Source organism: Malaclemys terrapin, chromosome 15 (genome assembly GCF_027887155.1).
Source record: "Malaclemys terrapin pileata isolate rMalTer1 chromosome 15, rMalTer1.hap1, whole genome shotgun sequence".
NCBI lineage: Eukaryota > Metazoa > Chordata > Testudines > Emydidae > Malaclemys > Malaclemys terrapin.
The window spans coordinates 5,690,131-5,715,008 of record NC_071519.1 but is presented as its reverse complement, the minus strand read 5'-3'; the positions used below and the strand labels follow the sequence as shown (position 1 = coordinate 5,715,008).

At 47.4% G+C, this 24,878-nt stretch overlaps 1 protein-coding gene across 1 annotated transcript; it reads left to right on the top strand.

Moving 5' to 3' along the window:
* The first annotated feature begins 141 nt into the window (after positions 1–141).
* On the top strand, positions 142–24,652 carry LOC128823051 (zinc finger protein 383-like). The gene is made up of 5 exons (XM_054005094.1): positions 142–428; positions 5,433–5,515; positions 8,891–9,017; positions 20,772–20,885; positions 21,284–24,652. The coding sequence occupies exons 1-5, from the start codon at positions 248–250 to the stop codon at positions 22,111–22,113; spliced, it is 1,335 nt and encodes a 444-aa protein (XP_053861069.1). The 5' UTR covers positions 142–247; the 3' UTR covers positions 22,114–24,652.
* Positions 24,653–24,878: the final 226 nt, after the last annotated feature.

Below are 24,878 nucleotides of genomic sequence, written 5' to 3'. Positions count from 1 at the left end.
GTTGACAGGGAGGACCGGAGAACAGCTGCTGAAACTCTCCCTTACTTGAGCTGAAGAGGGCGGAAGCGGCGTCTGGGGCACGCTCGGAGATGTTCCTGCCCCTTCTGGGAACGGAAGTGACGTTGGACTGGGGAGGACGAGTCGGGTTGTGAACGCGCGCGGGGCGCTGTGGCTCTTCCTGGCTCGTGCGGGGCCGTTGGAGCCTCTCCCGGAGCCGGAGAAGAGTTTGTGTCTCCCGGCTCTGGGCATGCGCAGATGGAGGGGGGAAGAGTGCCGCATGCTGCTGCTTCCTGGCGCTGCGGGGCCGGGCGGAGCAGGAGGGTCTGTGCCGGGGAGACCCATTAACCCCCCCGTGCCCGGCCCGCGCCCTGCTCCCGCTGGGGCCGCCCCGGGCTCTGCCTGCCCCGCTGCGGCGCTGCAGCCTCCAGGTACCGGAGCGAGCCCCGGGGGCGGGGCCGGGCGGTGACTCTGCCCCAGTGTCCGTGGGGGGGACCCGGCATCTCGCAGCGCCGGGATCTGCTCCCTGGGGCAGCGCCCGCGGGGGGCTCGGAGCTGCTGTCCCCGCAGGAGCCCAACGCCCCCGGGCCCGGCCCGGCTCTGCCCTGGGGCCCCACGGGGGGGTCCCGGCGGGAGGAGACCAGCCCCCACTGGGGTCCCGGCGTGGGGCTGGGCGGGGGCTGCCGGGCGGGGGGGGCAGGGGGAGACCTGGCAAAGGGGCGTATGGATATATGTCTGTGTAGCCTGGACGGGGGGGAGGGGGAGGAGAAGAGCAGGTGACCCCCGAGGAGCGTGGAGAGAAAGGGGGGGGTGAGATCCCCTCGGATTTACCGCTGCCCCCTCCCGTGGGGACCCCCCATCCTCTCCAGCCCTGCCCCCTTTCTCTAGAGAGCAACGAGCCACATCCAGGGTGACCCCCCCCCCCTTCCCTCAAATCCCTGAGAAGGTCTCTGTTCCCCTCCCCCGATTGTTCCCCATTTTCTCTCCACTTCGCCAATGTCCAGTTCAAATCTCAGGTTTTGGGTGTTCTTCCCCCCCCCCCCATTTTTACCTGCAGTGATTTGTCCTTGTTTAGGTGGGAAATGGTTCCCCTGAGTGATTTCTGAACTGGGAAGAGGGTTAATGGGCAGAGGCTGGGAGAGCCCTGAGACAGGGATACCTCTGGGTTGGGGGCCACTCTCTGCTGGCAACAGGGCATGGAAAGGCCCAGGAAGGGAAGGAAAGAGCAAACGTCCCCCCTGGTTTCCAGCCCCAGGTTTCCAGTCCAGCTACTTCCCCCCCTTCCCCCACCCAACCCAGCAGCTTCTCTCCTCCCCCTCCCCCCCCCGCCATCACCTGTTAGTCACATTCCCAGACCCCACTGCTACCAGTGAGAGACACAGGATCCCCCACTTAGGAATTTCTCCAGCTGGGACCCCAAGACACCGCCTGCTAGTCACATTTCCAGACCCCACAGCCAGTGACTTTCTGACTCCAGCCCCACTCCTTTCCCCTGTGAAAGCGACATCACCCAGGGCTTCCTGCTGGCCATGTGAATGTGAGGCAAGAAGAATTCATCCCATTCTGTTGTTGATTGAATATCACTGTATAATCCCCTCAAATTTCCCCTCTTTTCTCTTGAACTGTTGAATGGTGACATAAAATCTCCTCAGATATTGGTGTTTCTCTCTTATATTGGCAAATATTTAGTTTGTGCCCCCTTTTCTCCTCAGTTCTGGTCTACTGATATCAAATTCTTGAAAATCTTCCTGCTTTTCTCTCCAGGTTTCTGACTGAGATCAGGGCTCTTATGGTACCTTATGCGTGGCTCAGGCCTTGCCTGAGATCATGTCCCCCAGTGTGCTGGGCACTGCACAAACCCTGACTGAGTTTGGGGCACTCGTTGTGCCAGGAACTGCACAGACGCCTACAGAGAGCAGGGACCTTGTTGTGCAGGGCTCTGAACAGACACTGACCAAGATCAGGGTCCCCATTGTGACAGGTGCTGAACAGACACCAAGGGTATCTCTACCCTGCCATTAAAAACCTACAGCTGGCCCATGTGAGCTGATTCAGGCTCAGGCAAAGGGGCTGTTTAATTGCACTGTAGATGTCTGTGGTTTGAGCAGTTGCCTGCTAAATCCAGGGTTGTGAGCTCAATCCTTGAGGGGGCCATTTGGGGATTTAGTTGGTGATTGGTCCTGCTTTGAGCAGGGGGTTGAGAAGGGACCTCTTGAGGTCCCTTCCAACCCTGATATCATATGACCCTGCGAGGTGGGAGGGTGCCAGACCTTGAGCTGCAGCCCAAGCCGGAACATCTACACCACAATTAAACAGCCCTGCAGCCTGAGCCGTGTGAGCCCAAGTCAGCGGGCACGGGCCAGCCGCTGGTGTCTAACTGCAGTGTAGACATGCCCACAGTGACAGCGTCCTTGCCACAAAAAGCTGAAAGGCTAAATAGGCAAATGGTGGGAGACGACTCTCCATTTTACAGATGGGGAAACTGAAGATCAGAGAGCTGAAGTAATTTGCTCAAGTTTGTGTGGAGAATTTGGGGCAAAACTGGAAGCTGAACCCAGATTGTTTGAATTCGTGCCTCTCCCCTTAGCCCCAAGCCCAGCTTGTGGATGTACAGCGTTCTTTTGGTCTGTGTTTGCATTGCATTGGCTTCCAAGGGAGGTTGTGGAATTTCCATCATTGGAGGTCTTTAAGATCAGGTTAGAGGTACACCAGTCTGGGAATGTCTAGGGATACTTCAGCCTGACTCATCACAGGAAGCTTGAGTACACGACCTCTTGAGATTCCTTCCATGCCTACATTGAAATAATTCTATGTTCTATGCTGAGCTGTTTTGCATGGTGCCATTTGGAACTGTGATTGTACCATGTTGTGTTGCATAGATTTATGGTGCATTATTTTGCCTCAGCGTGTTTGGTGCCTCTGTTGTGTTGGTTTGAGTTGAGCTCTTTTTCGTTGTGTAATTTTGTCATAGGGTGTGTTAGTTAGCATTGTGTTGTTTTCTTTTCCTTTCTATTGTCATTTTATGCTGTGGGTTTCCTTTTCTTTTTTTATGAATTGCCTGACATTATGTTGTGGTGGGTTTTATTCTGTATGTTGTGTTTTATACGTATATATTTCATAGCATCATAGAAATGTAGTGCTGGACAGGACCTCAAGATGTTATCAAGTCCAGCTCTCTCTAATGAGGCAGGACCAAGTATATGTAGATTATATCCGACAGAGGTTTGTCCTACCTGTTCTTAAAAACTTCCAGGAAAAGATAAGTTTCAGAGTAACAGCCGTGTTAGTCTGTATCCGCAAAAAGAAGAACAGGAGTACTTGTGGCACCTTAGAGACTAACAAATTTATTAGAGCATAAGCTTTCGTGGACTACAGCCCACTTCTTCGGATGCATATAGAATGGAACATATAATGAGGAGATATATATACACACATACAGAGAGCATAAACAGGTGGGAGTTGTCTTACCAACTCTGAGAGGCCAATTAATTAAGAGAAAAAAAACTTTTGAAGTGATAATCAAGATAGCCCAGTACAGACAGTTTGATAAGAAGTGTGAGCATACTTACAAGGGGAGATAGATTCAATGTTTGTAATGGCTCAGCCATTCCCAGTCCTTATTCAAACCGGAGTTGATTGTGTCTAGTTTGCATATCAATTCCAGCTCAGCAGTCTCTCGTTGGAGTCTGTTTTTGAAGTTTTTCTGTTGTAATATAGCCACCCGCAGGTCTGTCACTGAATGACCAGACAGGTTAAAGTGTTCTCCCACTGGTTTTTGAGTATTTTGATTCCTGATGTCAGATTTGTGTCCATTAATTCTTTTGCGGAGAGACTGTCCGGTTTGGCCAATGTACATGGCAGAGGGGCATTGCTGGCACATGATGGCATATATCACATTGGTAGATGTGCAGGTGAACGAGCCCCTGATGGTATGGCTGATGTGATTAGGTCCTATGATGATGTCACTTGAATAGATATGTGGACAGAGTTGGCATCGGGGTTTGTTACAAGGATAGGTTCCTGGGTTAGTGGTTTTGTTCAGTGATGTGTGGTTGCTGGTGAGTATTTGCTTTAGGTTGGGGGGTTGTCTGTGTGTATATATATCTCCTCATTATATGTTCCATTCTATATGCATCCGAAGAAGTGGGCTGTAGTCCACGAAAGCTTATGCTCTAATAAATTTGTTAGTCTCTAAGGTGCCACAAGTACTCCTGTTCTTCTTTTTTCAGGAAAAGATACTCCACAGCCACTCTTGTAAGACTATTCCAGAGATTAACTATCTTAGCTCTGGTGACACCCACACAGATTTTAGTGGTGAGCAGTTCTGGAGAGAGAGGAGACCCCAATGAGTGGGCAGTTGGGTAAAGAGACTAAAGTTGGGAGGAGAAATATTGAAGTGTCCAAGGTCACCCAGGCTATATGTGACAGAGCTAGAAATAGATCCCAGTTCTAGTGCCACCGTACTGCTGTTTTGGGCACTGAAGGTCTCTGCCACACTAGTGTTTTAGGGACTGGTGCAAACCCTTAGTATAGACAGAATTTACAGTAGTGCACTCTGGCACAGGTGCACCATGTCCCTGTTTGAAGGCTTGCGAGGGATGGGGGGGGGAGCACAACAGTGATCTCACTGAGGCCTGGGGCTGGCTGAACAGTGCAGCTGGTAACGGAGGGACAGCAGTGAGTGCTGGAGGTATGAGCCAGGAGCACAGCCCCACAGGACTGGACATTGACTTCTCCTGACCCAGGGGACACCCCCAGCTGTGTGCAGGGACTGCAGCTGAGCTGCCCTTCCAAGACAGCCTGTGCATCCATGGACAAACCACCTTTTCCTGTTGGGCAACTCAGAAAGGCCTCAAGGAAACCACAACACAGCAGGAAATCCTCATGGGAAAGAGGAAAAATACATCCCAGAATGATTTTCGCTTTTTTTGCAACAGTGTTACACTGTTGACTCATATTTAGCTTGTGATCCACTATGACCCCCAGATCCCTTTCTGCAGTACTCCTCCCTAAAAATCATTTCTTATTTTGTATGTGTGCAACTGATTGTTCCTTTCTAAGTGGAGTACTTTGCATTTGTCCTTATTGAATTTCATCCTATTTACTTCAGATCATTTCTCCAGTTTGTCCAGATCATTTTGAATTTTAATCCTACCCTCCAAAGCACTTGCAACTCCTCCCAGCTTGGTATCATCCGCAAACTTTATAAGTGTAACAGAGAGATTCTGTTACTGGGAGGGTGTCACCATGTCTCAGAGGATTACATCCTGGTGGGAGGGGGCTAGGCCTGTACTGGAATAAGGTCACTCTTTGCTTCACAGTGTGGCAGAACCTAGAATGTCCATTAACAGGGGAAAATCCTGGGGGGAATTGGTGTGTGGAATGGACAAAAGCCCCATCTGAATTCTCTCAAATTGCCCTTCTCGCCCTGGCAGGCTACAGAATAACGTCCACGTTTCGCTCCAGATCATCCCGTCCTCCCAGAGGGAAGGAAATAGCTGCAATGGAGCTGGCTCAGGTAAGGGATTATCAGGGAGCTGGTGGTGGGTTCTGCTTGGAGGGAGAGGAGCAGTAATGCATAGGCTGGTGGGAGCTGTTCGAGGTGATGGGAGGCAGGAAATATCTAGGGTGGAGAAAGGGAGGGGACAGGATGTGACAAACCTGTTGAGTTGTGTAAAGCTAGAAATCCCTTTACCCTGCGTCCAGCACTTCCCCCAGTTCAGTCTCTGTTCTTCAGGTGCTTCCAGGAGTTCTCTTGTGTGGGGAATGAGGCCAAGAGATGATGTCACACCCCACCTTATGTAGCTTTTCCATATGGCGGAACCCCTTTTTTTCCAAACTGAGTTTGCAGTCCAGTTTGTGGAAAAATACAGTTACCAAAATGGAGTTCAGTGTCATGTGGTCTGGTCACATGTCCTAGCATGCCCTGCTGAGTCATAGTAGCCATGACTCATAGGCTGGCTGAAACATTCACAGGAGGGCTAAGCTCTTCCACGGTCCATTGTCTTTGTTGATGAGCCATCAGCACTGTCTGGCTTCTTCATTGTTGTACCTGAAAGGCTAGTTGTGGGTGTTACCCAGACTAAGCACATTTGAAATACATATACATAGTCAATATCCATAACTTCAGATACAAACATGTTCCACTCACACAAATAGGATAATCATATTCAGCAAATCATAACTTTTCCAATGACACCGCACATGATGCATCTTGCACATATTGCATCATAATTCTGTCCTAATCATATTATAATCAAACCACTATACTGAATATGGGCTGTAGTGTCAGATAGGGCCTAATTTCAAGGCACAGGAGTTGGGACTGGAACTTCCCCTCTTTGTGGAACAGGAAATAACCCTCCAGCCAGGTTTGGGAAAACTTCCTAGACTCCCACTGAATCTATTGACACTTCATTAGTTACCCCCACCCCCAATCTTTGTGGCAACTGCAAACTTTATCAGTGATGATTTTATATTCTCTCCTAGGTCATTGATAAGAATGTTAAATAGCACAGGGCCAAGAAGCAATCCTAGTGGGTTCCCGCAGGAAATAAATCCACTCGACCATGGTTCCCAATTTACAATCATAGTTTTTAATCTATTTAATGTCTGCCGTGTTTATTTTGTATGCTTCTAGTTTTTTAGTCAAAGTATTGTGCTGTACCAAGTCATATACCTTACAGAAGTCTAGGTATATTACATCAATACTATTAGCTGCAACCAAACTTTTGATCTCATCCAATAAGTATATCCAGTTAGTTTGATAGTATCTATTTTTTCTAAACCTTTGTTAATGGGTACTAATTATATTACCCTCTTTTAATTCTTTATTAATGAAATCCAGTATCGACTGCTCCATTATCTTGTGCAGTATAGATGTCAGACTGACACTCTTGTAATTAGCTGGGTCATCTCTTTTATACTTTTTAAATATTGGCACAGCATTAGCTTTATTCCGGTCTTCTGAAATTTCCCCAGTGATCCAAGACCTAATTAAAATCAACATTAAGAGTCCACCACGCTCTTCCACCAGGTCTTTTAAAACTCTTGGATACAAATTATCTGGACCCGCTGATTTAAACATGTCTAACTTTAATTGCTGCTGTTTTACGTCCTCATGAGTTCTTGTTGGAATGGAAAGAGTGTCATTGTCAACATCTTATGATATGAGTACATCATCTATTTTTCTCCAAATCAAGGAGAGAAATATTTATTGAACACTTTTACATATTCTGCATTTTTTTTTATTATTATTATTCTGCCATTTCCACCTAGTAATTTCCCACTACCATTGTTAGGATTAATTTTGTACTTTTAAAAACTTCCTTCTTATTTTCATTGATTGGTCATTGATTTCTGATAGCTTCCCTTACCAATTTTCTACAATTCTGACCTTCTAACTTATATTCTTTACTATTGACTTCCCCGTTTCTTCCATATATTTTATTTGGAGAGTGTTGGGATTCCTACCAGGGAGCCACCAGCAGGGTACAGAGACAGCCCCATCTCTTTTATATCAAGCTCTGTATGACTTTGCACTCTATATGATTTTATGAAAATATGCTAATGTAACTGGAATATGATTCATGCAAAAGGTCCCTTGTAAGGTATCATTACAAAGCTTATAATCTGTTGAGTGTGATCATCCTATTTGTATAAATGTACCACTCTTGTATCTGAAACTAGAAATATGAAATATAACTGAGGGCGTATTGTAATTATGCAAAGTGTGGGCCATTAATGGTGGTTTGGAATCTTGATGATTCCCATTAACCCAGACAATTGACTGCAGATGGCTCTGTTTTACCTGAAATTCCTGTATACATGTGTGCTGGCAAGTGGGTAATGAATTCTTAGAGTGACATGTGTTCATGTCACCTGAACTGGAATTCATCTTTAACCTGGTGCTCTTCCATTGAGAAGGTGGGGTGGGGGTAACCCAGAGGGACAAAGGATTCCTGCCTTATGCAAAAGATATATAAGTGGGTGGAACAGAGAAAAGTGAGAGCCATCATGAGGAATCCCCTAGCTACCACCTGAGCTGGAGCAAGGGCTGTACCAGGGGAAAGGATTGTGCCCAGACTGTGAAAGAAACGTATTGAAACATCTCTGAGGGTGAGATCTTATCTGTATTCAGTTTCTTACTCTATTAGACATAGACTTGCATGTTTTATTTTATTTTACTTGGTAATTCACTTTTTGTTACTATTTGGAACCACTTAAATCCTACTTTCTGTAATTAATAAAATCACTTTTTATTTATTAATTATCCCAGAATATGTATTAAAACCTGGGGGTGTGGGACAAACAGCTGTGCATATCTCTCTATCAGTGTTATAGAGGGCAAACAGTTCATGCGTTTACCCTGTATAAGCTTTATACACGGTAAAACGGATTTATTTGGGTTTAGCCCCCATTGGGAGTTGAGCATCTGAGTGTTAAAGACAAGAACACTTCTGTAAACTGCTTCCAGTTAAGTCTGTAGCTTTGGGGCAAGTAATTCAGACCCTGGGTCTGTGTTGGAGCAGACAGGCATGTCTGGCTCAGCAAGATAGGGTGCTGGGTTCCCGAGCTGGAAGGGAAAGCAGGGGCAGAAGTAGTCTTGGCACATCACTTGGCAGTTACCAAGGGGGTTTCTGTGATTCAACCTGTCACACTCTGGCTATAGGTATGTGATAAATGTGAAGATCCTGCGTCCGTCTGTCAGCTAGGAGACACATACGTTCTCTCTTTCTACCCTCTGATGCCTCCTGGCTGCTTTAAGCAAGATGGGGTGGGACTCTGTTAACATGTGCCTCCCGGAGCTTCGATTTACCTGTTGCTGCTGTTCCGTGAATAGTGGGGTGTGATGGGGCAGCAGGTACTGAGTGTTGGACTCTTGCTCTTTCAGGGGCCGGTGACTTTTGAGGAGGTGGCTGTGTATTTCACCAGTGGAGAGGGGGCTCTGCTGGACCCCACTCAGAGAGACCTCTACAGGGATGTCATGCAGGAGAACTATGAGACGGTGGTCTTTCTGGGTAAGGAGTCCTGTCCCCTCAGTTTTTGGAAGCTGTGGGGTCTCTAAAGAACCTGAGTAGTAATAACTTTATTCGTCATACAAGTTTTGACAAGTTTCCTCGCCCCCCCCCCCCCTTTTTTCCCCTTATCTCCCATTCTCTAGAATAATTTTTGGACACGTGCCTTTTTGGTTCTGTCAGTCATATTAGAATTGCATTTAATATATCCTTATTGGGTACATTAATAACTACATTAATAACTAGAGCTTTCATGCCTTTTCCTCATTTTAAGAGGAAAATATGCCACTTGTAGAATTCTAAATTGAGTAAATAGCTGTATGACATATGCATGGGTTGTGTGACAGTAAGATGAACTCTTCTTTTGATAGGAGAGCACATAATGTTGCCATTCAGGACCCCACGGGAGAAGGGAGAAAAGAGCTGTGGGAGGAGTGGAGAAGGGATGGACTAGATAATTCTGGGGTGCCAGGATATGGGGAAGGTGTGTTCAGGATTAGAGCTAAGAAGCAGCAGGGAGGGATGAGATAGTGAGAGACAAGGAGGAAACACAGTAAGCTCCCAAGGTGCCAGGAGGTGGTGCCGTCTGAGAGTATCAGGAAAAAGGGAAGAGGAGTGTGGAGGAAGGGCACCCAGGAAGTGGACTGGGTGGGTCAGTAGGAGGGAGAAGAGGTTTGGGGATCTAGCGCTGTGGGGGATCCCAGACCTTTAACCCCAAATCCCTACCCAAGCCTTGTTGCTTTAGAGCAGGGGTCTCAAACTCAAATGACCACGAGGGCCACATGAGGACTAGTGCATTGACCCGAGGGCCGCATCACTGACACCCCCCCCCCCCCTCCGCTGGGCCTGGCCCCGCCCCCATTCCACCCCTTCCATGAGGCCCCGCCCCTACCCCGTTTCTTCTCCACCACCTCCCCTGAGTGTGCTCCTCCCCCCCCTCCCTCCTGGAAAGTGCTAAGCGTTATACAGAGCATACAGATCAGTGCTGCTTCTACAACAAGTCATTTCCAAGCAATTTTAATAAAATATATACACTCAGTAATGCACCTCACTCAAAGGACAAAACACACACTTAGTTAGATTTACTTCTGTTAAAGCCCCCCCCCACTGCACTGGGCTGCACCACCACTCCACCCCTGCTCTGCCTCTTCCAGGGGTAGCAGGTTTGTAGAAATTTTGGTGGTGCCCAGAACCTGCCCTCCACCCCTACCTGCCTAAGGCTCTGGGAGGGAGTTTGGGTGGGGGAGGGTGTGGGGTGTAGACTCTGGGATGGAGTTTAGGGATAGGAGAGGGTGCAGGGGTGAGGGCTGTGGGACTGGGGATGAGGGGTGAGGGGCATTGGAGAGACTCAGGACTAGGGCGGAAGGGCAGCCTGCCCTGGCCCTAGTGGAGGGGGGCACTAGGACCCCGCGGCAGCAGGTGATGCTGGAAGCCGGCAGAGTGGAGCGGAGTCAGCAGGAGCTGCAGGCTCCGGGGCAAAGAGGGGGCAGCAAGTGAACCCGGGGGACACTTGGGGGAGGCGTGTGGGGGTGGCAGGCAGGGCCAGGGGAGAGACACGGCCCCAAACATTGGGGAGCAGCAAGCAGGGAGCTTAGCTGCCACATAAAATAACTCGGGAAGTAACTGGGGGGGGGGGGAGCTTGGCGGGCCACAGGGAAGAGCCGCGTGTTTGAGACTCCTGCACTCCAGTTTTATTTCCGTTCAGTTTCACTTCATTATACATTTTTTCCCCAAATATTATTTTATCTCTTGACCTCCCTCTCCCACTCATTACCCCCCTCCCCATATAACCTCCCCATCCCTATGCACAACGACCCCGGCCACCGATCCTGAGTCCTTGCTGCATTCCTCCCTCCCATAGCAGGGCCCCTACCCAGGCACAAATGGGCACTTTGTTGATGATGTCACAGGGTAGTAGTGTAGCCTGTACAATTTTTACACCTATAAGATTACGTATTGGGGTACAACTTGCCCTTGCACATGGCTGCTCAAAGTTAATTGAGAAGATGGAATTTGGTGAAACACACAGAAACTTGATTTAATACGGACAGTTAAAATTGAAATCATAGGCAAGGATCAATACACATAAGGATTAGACTAAGGGTATGTCTACACTACAAAATTAGGTCAATTTTATAGAAGTCGATCTTTAGAAAGCGATTTTATACAGTTGATTGTGTATGTCCCCACTAAGCGTGGTAGGTCAGCAGAGTGCATCCTCAATACTGTGGCTAGCATCAACTCAGAGTGGTGCACTGTGGGTAGCTATCCCACAGTCCCCGCTGCCCATTGGAATTCTGGGTTAAGCTTCCAATGCCTGATGGGGCAAAAACATCATCGTGGATGGTTTTGGGTACATGTCGTCAGTCTCCCCTCCCTTCCTCCCTCCTTGAAAGCAACGGCAAACAATCGTTTTGCACCTTTTTTCCTGGGTTACCCATGCAGACACCATAGGAAGGCAAGCATGTAGCTTGCTCAGCTTAGCGCTGCTGCTGTTAGCGTTGTAAACACCTCACACATTATCCTGCAGTATGTGCAGAACCTGGCTAGGAGACGCCAGCATGAGGATGATTGTGAGGAGGATATGGACACAGATTTTTCCTGAAAGCACGGGATGTGGTAGTTGGGACATCATGGTGGCAGTGGGCAGGTTGATACAGTGGAACACCGATTCTGGGCCCGGCAAACAATCATAGACTGGTGGAACCGCATAGTGTTGCAGGTATGGGATGATTCCCAGTGGCTGCAAAACTTTCGCATGTGTATGGTCACTTTCATGGAACTTTGTGAGTTGCTTTCCCAAGCCCTAAAGCACAGGAATATCAAGATGAGACCTGCCCTGACAGTTGAGAAGCGAGTGGCGATAGCCCTGTGGAAGCTTGCGATGCCTGACTGCTACCAGTCAGTCGGGAATCAATTCGGAGTGGTGAAATCTACCGTGGGGGCTGCTGTGATCCAAGTAGCCAAAGCAATCAGTGACCTTCTGCAAGCAAGGATAGTGATTCTGGGAAATGTGCAGGTCATAGTGGATGGCTTTGCTGCAATGGGGCTCCCTAACTGTAGTGGGGCGATAGACGGAACACATATCCCTATCTTGGCAACGGACCACCTTGCCAACCAGTACATAAACCGCAAGGGGTACTTCTCAATGGTGCTGGAAGCACTGGTGGATCACAAGGGACATTTCACAGACATCAACATGGGATAGCTGGGAAAGGTGCATGATGCTTGCATCTTTAGGAACTCCAGGCTGTTTGAAGAGCTGCAAGACAGGACTTATTTCCCAGACCAGAAAATTACCGTTGGGGATGTTGAAATACCAATAGTTATCCTTGGGGACCCAGCCTACCCCTTGCTCCCATGGCTCTTGAAGCCATACACAGGCACCCTGGACAATAGTCAGGAGCAGTTCAACTATAGGCTGAGCAAATGGAGAATGGAGGTAGAATGTGCCTTTGGACTTTTAAAAGCACGCTGGTGCTGTTTACTGACTCGGTTAGACCTCAGCGCAACCAATATTTCCATTTATTGCTGCTTGCTGTGTGCTTCATAATATCTGTGAGAGTAAGGGGGAGATGTTTATGGCAGGGTGGGAGGTTGACATAAATCGTCTGGCGGCCAATTTTGAACAGCCAGACACCAGGGCGATTAGAAGAGCACAGATAGGCACACTGCGCATCAGAGAAGCTTTGAAAACCAGTTTCATGACTGGCCAGGCTACGGTGTCACAGTTGTGTGCATTTCTCCTTGATGCAAAATCATCCCCTTTGTTGAATTTACTTCCCTGTAAGCTAATCCCCCTCCCCGCTTCGACCACAGCTGGCAAAGGAAATAAAGTCCCTATTGTTTTGAATCCATGCATTCTTTATTTATTTAAAAAAAAAAAAAAAAGGGGCGGTGGGGAGATCATTGACAAAGTAGCCCGGGTGGAGGGAAGGACAAGGCCACATGGCTTATTGTAGCCACACTACAAATCAAAACTGTTTGAATGACAGCCTTCTGTTGCTTGGGCCATCCTCTGGAGTGGAGTGGCTGGGTGCCCGGAGCCTCCCCCCACACCCCGCATTCTTGGGCGTCTGGGTGAGGAGGATATGGAACTTGGCGAGGATGGCAGGTGGTTATACAATGGATGTAGCAGCAGTCTGTGCTTTCGTTGCCTTTCCTGCAGCTCCACCCGCTTGCTCCCCCATTAGCCTCAGCATCTCCTCCTGCATGTTCTGATCACGCTCACTGAATGCTTTCCTGGCTTCTGCCACTGAATGCCTCCATGCATTCAGCTGGGCCCTATCAGTGCAGGAGGACTGCATGAGCTTGGAAAACATGTCATTGCGAGTGTGGGTTTTTTCACCTTCTAATCTGCGATAACCTCAGGGACGGAATTGATACAGGGAGCATAGAAACATTTGCACCTGCAGGGGGGATAAAAAGAGAGAGTAAAATTTAAGAAGATACATTTCTGAGAACAAAAGGGGAGACTCTTTCACAGTGAATCAAGCAATTCACAGCAGATAGCACATGTGCTTTAGGTACAAGGTTGCATTTTGTCTTTTATATTGAGCGCCTGCCAGTATGGTGACACATCACACATGGTTGGGCAACAGAATTCGGTTTCCAGGCAGCCATGGTAAGCCAAAGGGTACGTGAGGTTGGCTTCTTCCGCCTTCATAACAGGTAGGAATGGTTTCAAACTGCAACACCCTCTTTTCCCATAGCAAGCAATGCCAGTTGGATTTGTTGTTTAAAAGGAGGGGCTGCGGTTTTGGGATGGATGTGCAGCACACCCCTACCCCCACCACTTGGCTGTTCTCCGGGATGACCCCTTTTAGCCAAGTGCGAACAGCCCATTATGAACTGGGTCCTTTTACTGTTCCCTTACAAAAATTCGCCTATTTCACCCAAGTGGCCATGAATGATATCACTCTCCTGAGGCTGACACAGAAAGATAAAGACCGAACGTTGCATGAATGTGACCAAAACCCAGGACCATTCACTGCCATGCTTTGTGCTGACTACTTCCAGACTACTTGCTATCGGCTTGGTGTGGTAAAGTGTCCTACCGTGGAGGACTAAATAAGGCAGCCCTCCCCAGAAACCTTCTGCAAAGGCTTTCAAAGTACCTCCAGGAGAGCTTCATGGAGATGCCCCTGGAGGATTCCCGCTCCATCCCCAGACACATTAGCAGACTTTTCCAGTAGCTGTACTGGCTGCAAATGCATCCCAATTTTTCAGGCCAAATCAAACATTAAACACAATTACTTTTAACCCCTGTAGTGTAGTTACAAATATGCACTCACCAGAGCCGCCTTCTCCATCTTCAGGGTCCAGGAACCCGCCTTGGGAGGGTATTGGCTGCAGGGTGATGAAAAGGTCCTGGCTGCCGGGGAGAACGGATTCACCACTTGCCTGCTGCGCATTCTCCTCCTCCTCTTTCTCATCCACAAAATCCTCCTCCCTGTTGCATGAGACTCCCCCTTTGCAGGTGGTGGGGTACTGGTTGGGTCCCACCCCTAGAATGGCACGCAGTTGATCATAGAAGCTTCATGTATGGGGCTCCGACCCAGAGCGACAGTTTGCCTCCTTTGTCTTGTAGTAGGCTTGCCTGAGCTCCTTAATTTTCACACAGCACTGCTGTGTGTCCCTGGTGTAGCCTCTCTCCATCATGCTCTGTGCAATTTTGGCATATAAGCATTTCTTCTTTTTGATCGTAGTTCTGCCTGCACAGATTCTTCTCCGCATACAGCAATCAGATCCAGTGTCTCCCGTTCGCTCCATGCTGGAGCTCGTTTGTGATTCTGGGACTGCATGATCACCTGTGCTCCTGAGCTTGCCACACTGACCAAACAGGAAATTAAATTCAAAAGTTCCTGGGGCTTTTTCTGTGTACCTGGCTAGCGCATTGGAGTTGAAAGTGCTGTCCAGAGCAGTCACATTGGAGCACTCTAGGATAGCTCCCGGAGGCCAATACTGTCGAATTGCACAATGCTGCGTCTGCACTAACCCAAATTCCACTCAAGAAAGTTGATTTTAGCACTACTCTCCTTGTCAGGGAGGAGTATAGCAGTCGATTTTAAGAGCCCTTTAGGTTGACGGAACAGGGTTGCTTGTGCATTGCTTATAAAATCAACCTAACACCGCTAAATTCGACCTAACCTAGTAGTGTAGACCAGGACTAAGATAAGTATAGTAAAGAGAGTCTTGCACTGTGCATACTTACAAGTTACAGACACCATTGGAAATAAAGATCAAGAGGTAAGGGAGACCATCAGAAGGGAGCCCTCTTTCAGTTTACATGGTCTCAGGGAAGCCAACAAAATGAAAAAATGGTAACCAGAAGAGATATTTCATCCACTTTCTTATGGTAATAGGATGGCTATATACCATATCTGCTCCTTTACTCTAATTACAATAATGTCAATAGCTGCCCCAACCCATATGTGGCCTTTGGGAAGTCCATAATTAAGCATCAAGCATTAATACTCATGATTTACATCACTTATTTATAAATAATTCCAATATATGAATGTGGTCCAAATGCTGAGATATTGCATAGCAACCTAATTGCTAAAGCCCGCCCCAAACTTCCTTCTTTCAGAACCCTGTGGCGTATTGCACCTGTTTGTGGTTTCTCGGTAGTCTCTCAAAATCAGGGTGCAAAATATCTGACCTGGGATTCTCTCCTTAGGTCTATTCAGGTAAATCCCAGACTTCAGCATAATCACTCCCACAAAGCCTCCACCTAATACAAGGCCCTTAACTGTAGCAAGCTTTAGCTATGTTTACACTACCGTGGTCAATCGACCTACACTGCAAAACTCCAGCTGCGTGAATAACGTAACTGGAGTCAAGGTACCTTCGGTTGAGTTACTGCAGGGTGTACGCTGTGGGAGGGTCAACGGGAGAAAATTTCCCATCAACACTTTACAGGGTAGAGTAAAGGGGTCAACTGGAGAGTGATCTGCAGTTGATTTGGTGGGTCTTTACTAGACTCACTAAATGGACCATGGGTGGATCGATCTCAGAGCATCGATCCCAGCTGTAGTGTAGACCTGCAATAAATAACCCATTTATTTATGTTCACCTCCTTACCCCTCCACGCATGTTCCAAGCTAATAAGCAATACTCTGATGATGATATTTTACCTCTAGTGAATATAAAATTACCCACAAGACATGTGACTAGGTCATAGATCATAAAATCAGGTTGGGGTCAGCAGGAGTAAGAGTTTGGAGAGTCTTGTCCCCCCTCTCCCCATCTGCAGCAGCCACAAGCTGTCTTCCCTCCAGGCTCCTTGGATTTTGAGCCTGTCTCTCCTGAGGTTGCGTGGCCCAGTTCTTGTTTCTTACCTTCTCCTTTTCTGGAAAAATTAGAGGCTGTTGCTCCTGAATTTTAGTGTTTAATTCCCCAGCCTTCTCCACACACTGGGGGAGTTTAATTCTCCCTCCCATTACACCTGAGTCACTAGATTTCCTAATTCCCCAAAATGTCCTTTTGTGATTTCACAGTTCTGGGGTAGCTAAGCCTTTGACCTGCCTCCATGGTCTGCTCAAGGTATCAGGCCTCTATCCAGTCCCTCTCTATGGGTAGGGACCCACATACCTCTCCTTTTTGACCAGGGTTTGAGGATTGCAGCTTGTCCTCCACTGCGTTCACTGGACTAACATCCAGTTCCTGTGCTTTGCTTTCTCTCTAAGGTCTGTGAGCAGTGTGTGTGTGTGTGTGTGTGTGATGGAGGTGGGAATTTTGGTAATAGAATCATAGAATATCAGGGTTGGAAGGGACCTCAGGAGGTCATCTAGTCCAAACCCCTGCTCAAAGCAGGATCAATTCCCAACTAAATCATCCCAGCCAGGGCTTTGTCAAGCCGGGCCTTAAAAACCTCCAAGGAAGGAGACTCCACCACCTCCCTAGGTAACGCATTCCAGTGCTTCACCATCCTCCTAGTGAAATAGTGTTTCCTAATATCCAACCTGGACCTCCCCCACTGCAACTTGAGACCATTGCTCCTTGTTCTGTCATCTGCCACCACTGAGAACAGCCGAGCTCCATCCTCTTTGGAACCCCCCTTCAGGTAGTTGAAGGCTGCTATCAAATCCCCCCTCATTCTTCTCTTCTGGAGACTAAACAATCCCAGTTCCCTCAGCCTCTCCTCATAAAGCATGTGCTCCAGACCCCTAATCATTTTTGTTGCCCTCCGTTGGACTCTTTCCAATTTTTCCACATCCTTCTTGTAGTGTGGGGCCCAAAACTGGACACAGTATTCCAGATGAGGCCTCACCAATGTCGAATAAAGGGGAACGATCACGTTCCTTGATCTGCTGGCAATGCCCCTACTTATACAGCCCAAAATGCCGTTAGCCTTCTTGGCAACAAGAGCACACTGTTGACTCATATCCAGCTTCTTGTCCACTGTGACCCCTAGGTCCTTTTCTGCAGAACTGCTACCTAGCCATTCAGTCCCTAGTCTGTAGCAGTGCATGGGATTCTTCCGTCCTAAGTGCAGGACTCTGCACTTGTCCTTGTTGAACCTCATCAGGTTTTTTTTTGGCCCAATCCTCTAATTTGTCTAGGTCCCTCTGTATCCGATCCCTACCCTCTAGCGTATCTACCACGTCTCCTAGTTTAGTGTCATCTGCAAACTTGCTGAGAGTGCAGTCCACACCATCCTCCAGATCATTAATAAAGATATTAAACAAAACCGGCCCCAGGACCGACCCTTGGGGCACTCCACTTGAAACCGGCTGCCAACTAGACATGGAGCCATTGATCACTACCCGTTGAGCCCGATGATCTAGCCAGCTTTCTATCCACCTTACAGTCCATTCATCCAGCCCATACTTCTTTAACTTGGCGGCAAGAATACTGTGGGAGACCGTATCAAAAGCTTTGCTAAAGTCAAGGAATAACACATCCACTGCTTTCCCCTCATCCACAGACCCAGTTATCTCATCATAGAAGGCAATTAGGTTAGTCAGGCACGACTTCCCCTTGGTGAATCCATGCTGAATTCCTGATCACTTTCCTCTCCTCTAAGTGTTTCATAATTGATTCCTTGAGGACCTGCTCCATGATTTTTCCAGGGACTGAGGTGAGGCTGACTGGCCTGTAGTTCCCCGGATCCTCCTTCTTCCCTTTTTTAAAGATGGGCACTACATTAACCTTTTTCCAGTCATCTGGGACCTCCCCCGATCGCCATGAGTTTTCAAAAATAATGGCTCTGCAATCTCATCCGCCAACTCCTTTAGCACCCTCGGATGCAGCGCATCCGGCCCCATGGACTTGTGCTCATCCAGTTTTTCTAAATAGTCCCGAACCACTTCTTTCTCCACAGAGGGCTGGTCACCTTCTCCCCATATTGTGCTGCCCAGTGCAGCAGTCTGACAGAGGCAAAAAAAGCATTGAGTACATTAGCGTTTTCCACATCCTCGGTCACTAGGTTGCCTCCCTCATTCAGTAAGGGGCCCACACTTTCCTTGACTTTCTTCTTGTTGCTAACATACCTGAAGAAACCCTTCTTGTTACTCTTACCATCTCTTGCTAGCTGCAACTCCAAGTGTGATTTGGCCTTCCTGATTTCACTCCTGCATGCCCGAGCAATATTTTTATACTCCTCCCTGGTCATTTGTCCAATCTTCCACTTCTTGTAAGCTTCTTTTTTGTGTTTAAGATCAGCAAGGATTTCACTGTTTAGCCAAGCTAAACATACTTCTATGATGCCAATACACACCTCAGTTTTCCTCTGTGATTGGTATTGCTATGATTAGAAAGAGCAGGAGACATGAGATGTTTTGTGACACAGCTGTCATGGTGTGATATGAATGGGTCAATAAGGACAGGCTGGGACCACCCTACATCAATGGAATACCTGACAGAGACAAGGGAATAATTGTCACCTGTCCCTGGGAGGATCTCCACTTGGCTGAGTGATGCATACATGGACTCGTTATGTTTTTGGGAGCAGGAAGAACTGGGCTTGCAGACGCAGGGAGCTCTACCGGAGCATAGACAAATGGACAGGCACAGTGAAAGGAAAATAAAATGTTTTCTACAGTATCAGGGCTCAAGGGCATTGGCCAGTATGGACTATATTGTCTTCTTTGCTTCTCCAAGCTAATCTAAGGACTTTCCAATGCTGTGTTTTGGTTCACTAATAAACCCTGCTATGTTTTAAAAGTCTGCCCAGTGTTACAGTAAAAACTTGCTCTGTGTGTAGAATGAGGAACAGTCTCTGAACAGGAGTGTCGTTCAGCTGGACCTGCTGGCAGAGCTCACAGGTTGAAATAGGAGTGTTGAAGCCAGAGGCTCAGTCTCAGGCCTATCTTTGTGGAAGAGTGGGACCCATTGGGGGGTCTAATGTACTCAAGGGGCACTTCCCAAGAACTGTTTATAAGCCAGGGCATTGCACAGATCCTATATAAAACAAGAAAAGAATCTAAATGCGTATTTACCATTGCACCCTCATCAGTCCTCTTGGGAATCCCTGATCAGTTCCAAAATGTATTAAAGCCTTCCTTAAAAGCTTACCTCTTGGTCAGGTCATGTCAGTTTGTAGCCGAAAAGACCCCTCTCAGGCAGCTCAAACTCAGCTATTTCTCCCCAAAAAGTCTGTCTGTCTTCTTCAGTCCCCTGAAACAGGTAAAAATCAGTCACTGCCCTTTTCTGCATGGGGCAAAGCTTCAAAAGAGGGAGATCTGCATAACCAACCTTGAGCTTTGGCATTCATCACCCCTTAGTGACACCAGATTGCACAGGAAATCCATCCTTCAGACCTCCCTGGTATCATCTGGCCCATCTCAGCATCATAGTCTATGAAGTATTCATGCTTTCAAGGGCTGGCTCAAATATACAGATAACAGTCATAAGTAGGGCCAGGGTTTGCTGGCAATGAAAACAGAGTAATTGACAAATATGAGCAATATGTTATCCTTTACCGCATGAAAGTGCATTGGGAGGAGGGGACAGGAACCAGCTGTGAGGGAGGTGGGGCCCAGACACTGGGCATTGAGAGCCTAGAGCCGGCTGTGTGCTGGGGAGACGGGGCATGAACCAGCTGTGTGCAGGGGAGATGAGCAGGGGAGAGGTGCTGTGGATGCAGCCGAGAGCAGGTGCGAGCGCCGTCCGCTCTATAGCATGATGAGGGAGCAATTCCGGATATGAAGGGCGATTCCAGAAATGAAGAGTAATTTCGGGAAGGGGTGGGAAAGCAGTAGTAGCAGCAATTTCCGGAAAACACTGGCCCTAGTCATAACAATACAATAGACTCAAGATGGATGCCTAGTATCGGGGTAGCCGTGTTAGTCTGTATCTACAAAAACAACAAGGAGTCTGGTGGCACCTTAAAGACTAACGGATTTATTTGGGCATAAGCTTTCGTGAGTAAAAACCTCACTTCTTTGGATGCACTGTGTTCATCAAATCTGTCCCTCTGCCTTCACATAGTTCACTCTGCTGGTGGGTTCTACCCCTTCCCCCATTCTGTGTCTGTTTTGTCTATTTAGATTGTAAATTCTTCAGGGCATGGGCCATCTACTGTTCTGGGCTTGTACTGTGCCTAGCACAATGGGGACCCACTGTTAGTTGGCCCTAAGGTTATGAATATGATTTATAATAATAATAACTCTCCTGCCACTTTGAGCCAAGGAAGCTGGCCTTGGGATGTTACTACTTAAAAATGAGCTGGGGTTAAAACCATGGAATAGTCCTTCTTACAAGTATCCCACAAATTCCAGAGACCTTCCTTATTTTCTTTGCTTTGAGCAGGGTTTCCAGTTTCCAAACCTGATGTGATCTCGCAGCTGGAACGAGGGGAAGAGCCGTGGGTTCCAGACCTCCAGGGCTCTGAGAAAAAAGTGCTCCCGAGAGCTGCCTGCACAGGTGAGGAATTGGTTAAACTAAGTAAAAAAACTGTCCGTGAATACAGGAAACATTTGAGGTGCCCTTGTGAGCTCTCTAAGTTCAGGATTGTTCCCTACAGATGTGGAATCATTAGGCAGATGTCACTCATGGCTTCCCACCTACCCTGATTGACAACTGGCAGCAGGTCCCTCCCCAATCTTGCTTACCCCAAGAGTTCTGGTGAGATACATACCCGGAACTGATCCCTTCCTCTCTCTACTCGGGAAAGGTTTGGGGATAATCAGCTCCTGATAGGTTTGATCTCTCCCGCACATATTTTGGTTTGTTCATCCCTTTTTCCATTCCTCTCTCTGAGATTTCCTTTCTCTCTGGAGCACGGAGTGACCTGTGTCTGGATTTTCTCTGTCTCCCATCAGGTGTTGGGATGGTGAGTGAGAATGAGGAGAATCCCCAGCAGGAAGATGCTGAGCAAGTAGAACCACATGGGACGTTATCAGGAAGATCCAAAGGGAATGTTTCCGGGAGTTGTGCACTCCCAGAAAAAGCAAAAGCCTGTAAGACTCAGCAGAGGCCAGAGGAAAACTTCAGTAGCCACTCAGACCTTATTACACGTGAGAGAATCAACTTGAAAAAGACACGCTACACATGCCATGAGTGTGGGAAAAGCTTCATTGGTAGTTCAGCCCTCATCTTACATCAGCGAATCCACACAGGAGAGATGCCCTACATATGCTCTGAGTGCGGGAAAAGCTTCAATCAGAGCTCTGCCCTGATCACACATCAGATTATCCACACGGATGAGAAACCTTATGGATGTCCTGAGTGTGGGAAACGCTTCAATTGGAGCTCACACCTTATCAGTCATAGGAGAATCCACACGGGTGAGAAACCTTATGGATGCTTTGAGTGTGGGAAACGCTTCAATGCTAGTTCAGCCCTCATCTCACATCAGCGAATCCACACGGGGGAGACGCCCTACACATGCTCTGAGTGTGGGAAAAGCTTCAATCAGAGCTCTGCCCTGATCACACATCAGAGAATCCACACAGGAGAGATGCCCTACACATGCTCTGAGTGCGGGAAAAGCTTCAAACAGAGCTCTACCCTTAGCAGACATCACAGAATCCACACAGGAGAGAGACCCTACACATGCTCTGAGTGCGGGAAAAGCTTCAGTTATAGCTCAGTCCTTACTCGACATCAGAAAATCCACATGGGAGAGAACTGTAAGATGTGCCTTGACTAGGGCTGGCCAAAAATTTTTTTTTTTTTTTTTTTTAAATCACATTTGCTAATTCCCACATAGTGATCTCTGCACCATTTTCACCGTGGTCTCTCAGCTCCCCCAGATGAGTTGCCTGCTTCTGCCTTTTGCAGCTCACCTTCTTTGGGGTCCGTCCTGTGATCTTTTCTATCAACTCCTTTCCTTTTGAGTCATAGGAGTGTGTGTCCCTCCAGCCAGGAATGTTCATCCGCTCCAGGTGGGAGGGAGAGGTTTGATCCCAACAAGCTACACTGAGGCAAAAACTACCTGTGCTTTACATCCACTAGGACTGTACATGGCGTTGGCTGCTCAAGTTAGTGATCTTGGTGTAAAAAGACAATTATAGTTGTAGTGCAGATGCAGCCCAGGTGCAGTGGTTGGCATTAGCTTTCCCCTTGACCTGACCTAAACTCCATGACTTTTCCTAGTCTAAACAAACCCTGAGCATCAAGGTTATACTGTCCCCCCATTTCAAAGCAATTGTTAGTCATCAAGTTTCCCCTTGGGGAACAAATTGTTTCATTCCCAGTTGTTCTCATGTTGCTTCAGGTTGTGCTGGAGAGCAGATATTTTTACTACCGTTCTCCTCACTTAAAATATATTGGACTATAACAAAGAGCAGGAAGAGGGCAGAGGGATTCAATTGGTTAGGTCAATATTTTTTCTAAAGGGTGGGGAAGAGTATTCCCTAGTAAATGACTTGTAACTAAGCAAAATACCCATGCATTTGGCCCCCAAAGCAGTTGTGGCCAAGGCCCTGCAGGAGGTCGCTCCTGAAGATATCTCCTTTCTAATCAGGTGCATTTTGTCTTTTATTTGGGAAATGCTATCCCTTTCTAGGTAGAGATGGGAAAAATGGAAGTGACATTTCTGTTCAGCTCACCCCTTGGGAGATGCTGCAAATGTGTAGAAAATGAAATCTGTGTTGAATGTGATAATAAGTATCTTTCTGCAACTATTTCAATAGATACCTGACATTTGTTGTCTTACAGGGATTCTAAGCAGTACCTGAATTTAGTCCTTAATTTAAATCTGTGCCACCAGATTCACGAAATAAAAGGGCATATTTGGGGGAGTTATACCTCATTATTGCTACTGATACGTTGTATGGTTGGTGAAGAATTCTACGCCAGAGAAGTGTAAAATAACTCCAAGTAAGGTCAAAGATTTTACAAGAACTCAAGTAGAAATTGCTGGTACGAATGGTTGATTTTCACCCAAAAAATGAACGCTATGCTGACCTGTAGCCCAGGTAAACTATTTTTAGAACATTGCTCCCTAGTTAAGTGGCATTTATAACACTGCTAAAGGATGCCATGGTTAAATTGGGAACAACTGTCTTTTACCATTTGGATCCAAAGTTTCATGAAGCACAGAGAGAAACAGCTGATTCCTTCAGAGCCGTTCCGCCTATGGGTCCCAATCTGGCTGCCTTTTTGGACAAGAAGCACTTCCATGCTGGGCAAATGATGGTAGCCAATGAGGGAATGTATCAGATTCCAAGTTCAGAATGCAGGATACATGAATGCTGAGTCTAGAGTCTGTGGTTTGGACTCTTAGGTTTGCTCTTGAGTCTAATACATTGGTATCACTTCTCTGCCTTCTACTACTATGAAAGATTAGAAAGTGTGAAAATAGAGCATAGGTGGTTTTTCTCATGATGCAATCTTCCCACGTAGTGTGAGACCCCTTCCACCCACAGTTATAGGAGAAGACGCAGGGAGAAATGAACTCAAAGAAATGGAAGGCTCCTAGGTTATTGTAGAATGTGACTTCACACAAAGCTCACTGGGTGGAAATGGGAATTAAGAGAAAACTGCCCTATCGGTTTATATTTTGTAATCTTTGAATAGGTTGTTACCAGTGACAATGAAATTAAACATGAAGTTAATTAGTGTAACGTGTAGTAAGAGGAGGCCCTGAGATATAAACCTTGGTATCAGAGGCCTGGTATGAGGCCTGAACTAAGGTAATGGTCAAGACTTTGCTAACATAAAGCAAAGTTAAGCTGTGAGCCAGAAGCAGGCCCTGCTTACAGAAGCTGGCAAGGAAAGGGCTGATGCTGCAAAAAGAGACATACCTAAAAGGTACGGGACACCAGATATCAGAACATATACTATACTGGAACATTCCACAGATAACAAGGAACAGGCCGACCCATCCCAATGACAGGGGCAAAAGGGTAAAATGATGGATAGAGTTGTTTTGATCGAACCAACATGTACAAGGTGAGAGGCGGCACCTTACTACATAGAGGGGTTGTACCTTGCTGCGTAGAGGGGTTGCACCTCAATACGTCAGGAGTGATGTGTAACTTGTTTGTACCTGTGTATAAAAATGTATCCCTGGGGTGGTGTCTTTGTCCGGCCATGGGGGCAGTGGAAAGTCCCGCCACTGAGCCGGGTCCTTGCCAAGAGGCACTTTTCTCGTAGTATGCCCTGAATTAGGCTCAGAAACCTACAGGGAACTGCAATTGTGTCTGAGATCGCAATAAACCTGGCCGAGGTGCCTTTGTACCTTACTAGACTCTGTGGTCATTGGGGGTTCTCGTCGGGTTTGCTGTGTCAGCTATCTGCAGAGCTGGGGCAGCACACAGAGGGAACACACGCACGCAGCCGAGTGATATCAACAGGAGAAAGCAGAAGCACCACACCGGTAGCATCTGACAACACTGGTGACCCCGACCACTGATCTGGTGAGTAAGCAAAACTGCCGTGGTAAGAATCGCTGTCTAACATGGCAGTAAA